This window comes from Colossoma macropomum, unplaced genomic scaffold (assembly GCF_904425465.1).
Source record: "Colossoma macropomum unplaced genomic scaffold, Colossoma_macropomum, whole genome shotgun sequence".
NCBI classification, from domain to species: Eukaryota; Metazoa; Chordata; class Actinopteri; order Characiformes; family Serrasalmidae; genus Colossoma; species Colossoma macropomum.
The window spans coordinates 4,514,038-4,523,419 of NW_023494805.1; the positions used below are offsets into that span (position 1 = coordinate 4,514,038).

The 9,382-nt window shown below is 38.2% G+C and overlaps 2 protein-coding genes across 6 annotated transcripts in view; both read left to right on the forward strand.

Annotated features, from left to right (window-relative positions):
* The window catches only part of LOC118825974 (E3 ubiquitin-protein ligase TRIM39-like), a 424,414-nt gene that overhangs the window by 196,157 nt on the left and 218,875 nt on the right, over positions 1-9,382 (forward strand). The gene's annotated exons all lie outside the window — the stretch shown is intronic.
* Positions 738-4,977, forward strand: LOC118825996 (macrophage mannose receptor 1-like). 4 transcript variants are annotated; one of them, XM_036596885.1, is made up of 7 exons: positions 871-933; positions 1,388-1,422; positions 1,563-1,596; positions 3,206-3,244; positions 3,331-3,545; positions 4,039-4,201; positions 4,438-4,969. In XM_036596885.1, exons 4-7 carry the CDS (start codon positions 3,208-3,210, stop codon positions 4,812-4,814), a joined length of 792 nt encoding a protein of 263 aa, XP_036452778.1. In that variant the 5' UTR covers positions 871-933; positions 1,388-1,422; positions 1,563-1,596; positions 3,206-3,207; the 3' UTR covers positions 4,815-4,969. The 4 variants fall into 4 exon arrangements, with proteins under 4 accessions (XP_036452780.1, XP_036452777.1, XP_036452778.1 ...); XM_036596887.1 differs by lacking the exons at positions 1,388-1,422; positions 1,563-1,596 and having other exon boundaries at positions 738-933; positions 4,438-4,797; positions 4,874-4,977; XM_036596886.1 differs by lacking the exon at positions 1,388-1,422 and having other exon boundaries at positions 883-933.

Sequence of the window (9,382 nt, forward strand, 5' to 3'; positions counted from 1 at the left end):
ACGCTAATCGCTTTTTTCTGTATTGCACACTGCGAACTGTAGTTCAGAACAGCTGGAAGAACAGAATCTGCTGCTCAACAAACAACTGTATGAAGACACGTTGTGATTTTGATAGTCATACATCTGGATCATATTCAGTTACATTATTAGGAACTATAGAGCACAGATGAAGCCAATACAGTGATATTGTTATGTAGCCATTCTTTTTGGAACAAAGGTACCTATCAAGTATTTTGCTGCCTAAACATAATTAAGTTGTGCCACCCCTCTGTATGTTCTTGCCCCCAGGTGCCACCCTGTGTTTAAAATGCTGGACACACCACTGGCTGGATGTGGCCCTGTAAAACCACAAGGCTCCACCAGGTGGCACCTTAGGGGCCTTTATACCAGTCATTCCTGTCAACACACCTGATAACTACACTGAGGTGTTTAAAAATTCCAGCAGCACTGCTGTGTCTGATCCACTCAGACCAGTGCAACACACACTAATACACCAACACCACCACGTCAGAGTCACTGCAGTGCTGAGAATGATCCACCACCCAAGTAATACCTTCTCTGTGGTGGTCCTGTGGGGTCCTGACCATTGAAAAACAGGGTAAAAGGGGACTAACAAACAGATGGACTACAGTCTGTAATTGTAGAACTACAAAGTTCAAATATGGACCTGATAAAATGGGTGAGGTATATACTGGTTGGTATACGGGTGGAAAGTGGAAAATAACCTTTGAAACGTGCCTCATTTTGTATATCAGTCTGCTCTGTATCTGGGGATCTTTGTTCATTTGCATTTGCCCTCTGGAACTTCATGTAAATGAGCATAAAAAAGAAGCAACAACAAATATAGAGCTGCATTGTGTTTAGTTATCACGCAGAACATAAACTGCAGGAGACACATAGAGACTAACAGGGCAAAATCTCCATCAGTATCAGGTAAGAAACTCCTTTAAGACTCTTTAAGCTAAAACACTTCTTCTCAAAGTATTTGAAAGCACTTTTCTCATGTTCTGTATATGCTTCACTTACAAAATTTTTAATATAATATTCTACTAAGCATACCTGTTCCTTTTCAAGAAGATGCTGTACTGTATATTCTTTTTTTGCTCATATGTAATCAGAAGTTGTTTACTCACTACACTGTAAACCCGCATTTTGTTTTAACTCAAATAAATTGTAAACTCAATAAATTATGTATATCCCACACATTGCTCAACAGTTTTAAGTTAAGGGAACGTTTTTGATGATTTTGTACACCCAAATGACATTTTTGAGTTGAATTAACTTTTTGCTATTTAATTTAGTCTGTTGCTATGGCAACTTTGAAACCCCATATTCAAAAAATGATGACATTTCTGTCTTGGTTTTAATTATTTCTTTCTCATTAAAGTTGCTGAACAAATGCGTGAAACTGAGTGAAACTAAGTAAGCTGTGAAGTACAATTACACGTTTGTTTTGTTAACACGATTTTATTAGATAAAACGTATATTTCTTTCCCATTGGCTCCTGGTTCCATCTATTTGCATACTGAGTGTTTCTTTCCCTTTGTTTTACTCACCGTCAGCGTGCTTTCATTCACCCAGGCTGCCTTTCCTCAGGCAAGTGATTTTTACATATGGTTTACTCAGCTGCCTGACATTGTGTTGTTGGCTAAGATTAAAGGTTGTCACTCTCTTTGCTGATGAGTGGGCATTTGTGTTGGTCAGTGACCATGTTCGCAGTAAAGGTTAACCCTTAGGTGTTTGGCAAAGTGATTAATATCACTTAAATAGAAAACATTTCTCAATTGCCTAATGAAATGTATAGTTAAATTGCAATTTCAAGATGTTAAATTAAAATAATTCGAATTTATGAGTTGCGCAAACGTATGTTTAAGTTAGCCTAACTCAAAAAGTATAGTTACTCTAACTCAAGTTTTCATTACACATTACGTAATTTTCTTAAGGCAACTGGTTTCCTCAAATTTTTAAAGTAAATTCAACTTATCCGGGCTTACAGTGTAGAACAGTTATAATGTTGGTACAAACTGACTTCCTGATACTATACATATTTTAACATTTAACATATTTTAACTGTATAGAACCATGAACACTCACAGAACCCTTTGCATGATCAAAGAGCTCTTGGAGAATATGCTGTAGATGGTTCTATATAGAACCTTTTTTTTTATTTTTAAAGTGTTCTATATAGCACCCAAAAAGGTTCATTTGTTGTCATGATGTCAAGCTTGTAACAACTGAAGAACCCCTTTGGGTACTATACAGAACCCTTTTCAGGGTTCAGAACCTTATAGAACCATCTACAGCATGTTAATGCACAGTTTCCAGCATTTTGAAGAACCATTTCATCAGAGGTGGAAAATTCAGGTCCAGAAAGTAAAAATCCTTTCCAGGATTCCTGGGAAGGATTTTTACTTTCTGGACCTGAATTTTCCACCTCTGCATTTCATAATACAATGAACTCTTTAATCAAGGAAAGGGTTCTTTGAGTGTTCATAGTTCACATTCGTAGCCCAATTAAAGGACTTATCCATCACTGAAATGCCTGAATTTCCTGGACCACTAAGTGACTTTCGGAAGGCAGAAGAAGTTTCTTTTTTAGATTTTTTTGTCCTAAAATGTTTTTCCTGTGTGACGATTGTGTTTGTGTTTGTGAAATAATGCTTACTGTGTTAAACCATCAGCTTGGTGTACCCAGTACAGTTTTTGTCTTAAAAATGTTCTGCTGCTTATATTTCTATAGGTTGTGTGTTATTTTAATCTCACATGGCATCAGCAGCATCTCCTGCTTTTTAAACAGGCATGTGTTTCTCATCTCAGCTCATCTCCACCTCATATATTGTCTCTCTTTCTTTGCTCAGGCTGTGCAAAGTTCTCTGTGGTTCTCTCCTCTAGTTGTACCAGTAGCCGCCTTTATTGTCTCATATGGGTTTACCTGTGAATTTGACCTTTTCTCATTTAACTACTCAGCTGCCTGATGGTTTAACGTCTGTGTACGATTCTGAAACCCCTTAGTTACAGCATGTTTGTTTGTTTGTTTACTGCTGGAGTCTCTCTGTTCGTCTCATATCACTGATTGTGGATTAAGAGGTTAATGTTACTATAATTACCTGAAAGGTCATCACTTAAACAGCATGATCTAATGTGCTGGTAGTAAAGACTGTTGAGGTGTTTAATGTGTGGATTGTGTCTCTCTTGTTCTCCACAGTCATGAGTTCAGCTCTGTATCTGATCCTGCTTTTCTCAGGTCAGTGTAGCTTCATGATCATCTGTAAAACTCTCTGCTGCTTCATTACTGTACTTTCATGCTGATGAGAGCTTTCATCTCTACAGCTCTGTGGACTCTCGCCGTCTGTGGGACTCGTCAGTTTTATGTGGTGAATGAAAAAAGAAACTGGGTCAACGCTCAGAAACACTGCAGAGAGAAATTCACTGACCTGGCCACCATTGAGAGCCAAGAGGAAATGAACGCTGTAATAGCTGTTCTCAATGGGACACAAGGTTATTTCTGGATAGGACTGAGACAGAACATGCAACAGAACAACATTGTAAGAAGTTTTATATAATTAGATGAAGTTCTATTATTCTAATATTCTTGATATGAAGTAGGATGCAACAAATGCTTATAGAGTTTTGGAACAACTCTATAAGCATTTAACGATTTTACGCATTAAGCCCAAATTCTGCTCCACAAATATAAACAGAATGTGTTCATCCATCACAGTAACTGCTCTCTGTTAGCTGTATGATTTTTCATTTGTGTTCTTTATAGAGCTACAAATCATCTAAACTATACTATAGTAGTGAATTATGTTTAAATATAGTGCAAATACTAATTCAGCTTTCATACACTTTTCCTTACTTTAATAAACACTGAAGAGAGCTCTCATAATAAACACACACACATACATTTTCAATCCTATTAAAACCTCTACATCATAAGAGATACCAAAGCATATGATGATTTTATCTGGTGTGATGATGAGCACTGAGAGGTCAGTGTTTAAACAGTTCACTGATCAGGTATTAATGTGTTTCTAGAGCTGGATCTGGTCAGATTGGAGCAACTTCTCATACAGCAACTGGAACTCTGGAGAGCCAAACAACGGTGTGGGTGATTACTGTGGGATATTATTGAGTGACAACGCATACAGATGGAATGATCTAGGCTGCACTTACCAAGATCCATTTGTCTGCTATATAAGTGAGTAACATAAAATGATGAAATGCGACACATCTGTTCAATTCATTCACTTTCAGCATTTGAATTTGCATTGGCTCAGGGCATTTAAATAGATCTGTATAGTGAATTTAAATAGGAATTTATTTAAGAATCCATTTTATTAGGAATCAATCAGAGAAACACATACAGGTAGAAACGCTGCCTCTATTTCAAATGATGTAGTAGTTACATGTTTTTTTTTCCTCACCCTTCTGCAGAGATTCCACTCATCCTGATTAATCAGACCAAGACGTGGAGAGAAGCTCTGAGATACTGCAGAGAGAATCATGTGGATCTGGTCTCTGTTCACACTGAGGAAATTCAGCACTGGGTGGAGATTATTACTAACAATGCCTCCACTGCTAATGTGTGGATGGGTCTGCGTCACACCTGCGTCTTAGGTATCTGGTTCTGGGTGAGTGGATCGACTGTGTGCTATGAGAAGTGGGCTCCGGGGAACGGGACAGAAGTGGAAGACTGCAGTGGAGGAGAAAGAACAGGAGCGATGCAGTCTGGAAGTAAGCAGTGGGTCAGTCTGCCAGAGAATCAGAGACTCAACTTCATCTGCACCATTAAGAGTAAGTCTGAGGATTAAATATTAGTAAATTTTAATGGAGAAACAAATAATGAATAATGTTGTTTGCATCTTTTTAGAGTTCTAGAAGGAGATGCAGACTGTTCAGCTGGATCCGGTCATTCATCAACATGCTTCTTATGAAGTCATGCAAATATGATCATTCAGCTTAATAATACAAATATTCACATTACTAAGAACACTTCTCTTCTTGTCATTGGCAAAAAGGCTTTTTGAAACTCATAATATGCAAGTTATAATATGTAAATACATACAAAGGTCATTTTTCCTTTGCACAACAATTCCGTTTATTCAATACACACTTTATGTAGACTTTATAAGCAATATTTGTGATATTTGCTATGAAAATGAGTTTTTGTTTTGTGTGTACGAACTGTTCTATGTCCCCTGTGACTTAAGTATCAAACATTATTTTACTTATAGGCTGAATCAAAAGTGAATCAATAGAACAGTGTTGGAGGTTCAAAACACAAACCAAACACAAAATCCAGCAGCCCATAAACTATTCCTAATCTGTCAGCAGTCCATACAAATTAAGTTATAAACTGTTAACAGTCTGCAAATTATTCATAGCTAGAGGCCCTGTATACAGTACATGTGCTGCTCCAGAGTCACTGCATTTCTGTAGAGATTATTAGCAGTATGAGGTCAACTGAATGCCTGTAGCTGAAACAGGCATTCAGTTGACCTCATACTGCTAATAATCTCTATAGAAATGCAGTGACTCTGGAGCAGCACATGTCACTGGGTGACCTTAAAGTAGCTGAATTTACTAATCAGAAAGGCTGTCTTGATACGTTTAGACAGATAATGTATGATAATGACAGGTAATAGTGTATGTTGTAATATCCTGAGATGCATTTTTGGGGAAATTTATCTCATTGGATTTATTCTCTTGTCCAAATTTACAATGATATATTGCATAGCTGGTTTGACGCATTATTTATATTTTTGATTTGTAACTGCAGGTTTTTGTTGCTTTTATGTGTTTGCCCAAATAAATAAAATCTGGTGTAGATTCTTGGTGTTTTTCTTGTTGTTTTTCTTGTTGAAGATTGTTGATTTGTTGTGGCTGTCCTCTGTTTGACGTAAGTTAAATCAAAGATGTTAAAGCTATTCTGTTCTTTAGGATAATCATGTTGTAGGTACACTTTAGATGTTTTTTCTGCCATTTTAAATATTGCCATGTTTTCAGTTAAATCCCAAACGTTAGTGGTCTACTGCATTCTCAGTGTGTGGCCACCGGCCAATCATGCAAATGTCTCCACCCTCAGAACAAAGCATAATAATCATAACCAGGAAAGTTAAACAGTGAGGGCTAACAAGAGAGAGATGAAAAAAAAGTATAAAGGAGGAGTGGGGTGATAAAAAACAGAAAAATACTTACACAACACACAAAGAAATGAAAGTACACAATTTGGATAACAGAGCAAGGAACGAGGCCAAAGTGCAGAAGGGCTGAGTAGCCAGTTCATTCAGTCTACTTGTACATTAAGGCTACAGATGCCTGGCTTAATGTATTGTAATGATGTATTTGAGCTCATGTACTTTGAGGAGGAGTTGTTGGAGGGTTGGGACACGGTTTTTGGGAGTTGTATTGGGGGGTCACGGTAGTTATAGTGGGCTTAGACACAATTGAAGAAATCAAAAAAAAACAAACAAACAAATATAGAAGAACTTCAGTAGGTGGCATGAGGTCAGTAACAAAAGTAGGAGGCCCCTGGACTTATGGGCTTCAGTCAGGGAAGACTGGGACAATCCCTGGGGGTCGCGTTGAGGGTGGAGGTTACTGTAGTTGTAGTGGGCTGGTCTACATAAAAGTTCAGGGCTAGTCCCCCATTACATTAATTAAATATATTTTGGACAATTTCTGCCCATGTTTTCATTGATTTGCTCTCTGAAAGTAGAGACACAAACTTTTTGAATTAAACTTTACATATACAGAGAGGAGCGTTGCGGTTTTATGCTTGGACAGCAACCAACCATTTAAAAAACATAGATTAAGTAAGTAGAGTAAGTTAACCCACACAAGCCATCAGCTTAGCTAGAACCCTACACTGTGTGTGCTCAGCTGAGGCAGGTTTACTGCAAACTCTTAGGATCTAGATCTAGATAAAAAAAATCTATATTATTTGTATGGGTCAGCATATGCTTTGATTATTGCATAAAAATACTACTACTACTAACAATAATAATAATCATCATCATCATCATCATCATCACAGTAGAATGGTGATCATGTTTTGGTGGCCAACGAAGGGGAACACAGCAAGAGGGAGCTGGCTGATCAATGGGAGAATACCATCTATGTAGTTGCTGACAAGAATGATGAAGTCATACCTTCAAGATGCAGAACTGTATAGAAGACCAGGTGAAGACAGTGCACAACCTGATTAGGAGATGCATAGACCGATCTAGAATACATCCTACTAGACTACCCCTGATCTCTCCTAACCACCCCTGACCTCATCAAATATCCCTGATCTAGACAGTGCAGTGGCTGTGCATGCTGAACCTGTACATTCTGATCAGCTTTTCACTGACCTGCCAGAGCTTTCTAGGGAGAGTTTATCACACTGAGAAGATTTGTCCTGAAAAATCTTATGACTGAGCTTTAAATGACCTGACACACCATGGCAATTCTAATGCAGCTATTACAGCTGTACCAACTACACCCAATGACCCTTTCAGTAGCCCAGGGTTTCACTGAATCAAGAGCAAAACATTCTTAGTTTCTTTCTAAAAGAGGAACAGAAAAAAGGCTGAGACCGAAGGATCCAGACCTAGTGGGCAGAAAAAAGGATGAAGTGGAGGTAAAAGAGGTTGATATGCAGGGAGAGACTTTTTTCTGTATTGCACACTGCGAACTGTAGTTCAGAACTGCTGGAAGAACAGAATCTGCTGCTCAACAAACAACTGTATGAAGACACGTTGTGATTTTGATAGTTTACAGTAGTCTGTATCCAGTTGTCTGGATCATATTCAGTTGCAGTTTATAGAGCGCATATGAAGCCAATACAGTGATATCATTACGTAGCCATTCTTCTTGCACCAAAGTACATATCAGGTATTTTAAGTTGTGCCACCCCTCTGTATGTTCTTGCCCCCAGGTGCCACCCTGTGTTTAAAATTCTGGATACACCACTGGCTGGATGAGGCCCTGTAAAACCATGAGGCTCCACCAGGTGGCAGCTTAGGGGCCTTTCAACCAGTCATTCCTGCCAGTACACCTGATAACTACACTGAGGTGTTTAAAACCTCTAGCAGCACTGCAGCGTCTCATCCACTTGTACCAGCACAACGAAATAAGATGCCACCACAACGTCAGAGTCATCACCTAAATAATATCTGCTCTGTGGTGGTCCTGTGGGGTCCTGACCACTGAAGAACCATGAATACCATGGCTAACAAAGTATGCAGAGAAACAGATGGAATACAGTCTGTAATTGTAGAACTACAAAGTTCAAATATGGACCTGATAAAATGGGTGAGGTATATACAAGGTTGGTATACCAATGGAAAGTGGAAAATGACCTGATGAAAGGTGTCTTTCATTTTGTGTATTAGTCTGCTGCTTGTTCTTTTGCATTTGCCCTTTGGAACTTTATGTAAATGAGCATTAAAAAGAAGCAAAGACAAATATAGAGCTGCACCGTGTTTAGTTATCACGCAGAACATAAACTGCAGGAGACACATAGAGACTAACAGGGCAAAATCTCCATCAGTATCAGGTAAGAAACTCCTTTAAGACTCTTTAAGATGAAACACTTCTCAAAACAATTGAAAGCACTTCTCTCATGTTCTGTATTTTCTTCACTTACATCATTTTTAATATAATATTCTACTAAGCATACATCAAATATTGTAGTTCTTCAAGAAGATGCTGTACTATCTATTCTTTTTTTGCTTATATGTAATCACAACTTATATGTACTCAGAAGTTGTTTACCCACTAGAACAGTGATAATGTCAGTATAAACTGACTTCCTGATAATGTACATATTTTAACATTCAACATACAGGGTGATTCAAAAAGATTCATCTGATTTCAAAATGATTTATTTCAGTTGTGAATCATTACAGAACAATGCAGTAAACTGTAAATGGTGTAAGTGAGCATAAAGTTTATTATGTCAATTTATAAGTGCTCAATATGAACCTCCTCCAGCTGTACAGACAACATCAACGCCATAGTCAAATTCATCCCACACTCGATTGAGCATGTTGGTGTCGCTGTCCTCATGGCTCTTTCAATGCAATTTCAGAGATTATCCAGTGTCGCTGGGAGTGGCACATAAACAGAATCCTTTACGTACCCCCACAACAAAAAGTCACACAGCGTGAGATCCGGTGATGCCGGTGACCTTTTTCTTGGAACTGTTGGTGCCAACAACGAATGCTCTGAGCTGTTGGAGGTTCACTGCCATACTGACAGTCAGAAACTCTATGACCCCCCTCTATCAATTCATATGTGATTGGTTCCTAGACGCATCATGGTTGGAAAAATATGGGGCTTTGAAATCGGATTATTCTTTTTGAATCACCCTGTATTTTAACTATATAGAACT

Excerpts from the sequence above, each read along its gene's own strand:
- LOC118825996 (XM_036596884.1), top strand. The coding sequence starts at position 3,208 with ATGAGTTCAGCTCTGTATCTGATCCTGCTTTTCTCAG. Across the intron at positions 3,245-3,330 it reads TCTGATCCTGCTTTTCTCAG|CTCTGTGGACTCTCGCCGTC; the intron begins GTCAGTGTAGCT and ends TCATCTCTACAG. Across the intron at positions 4,202-4,437 it reads TCCATTTGTCTGCTATATAA|AGATTCCACTCATCCTGATT; the intron begins GTGAGTAACATA and ends ACCCTTCTGCAG.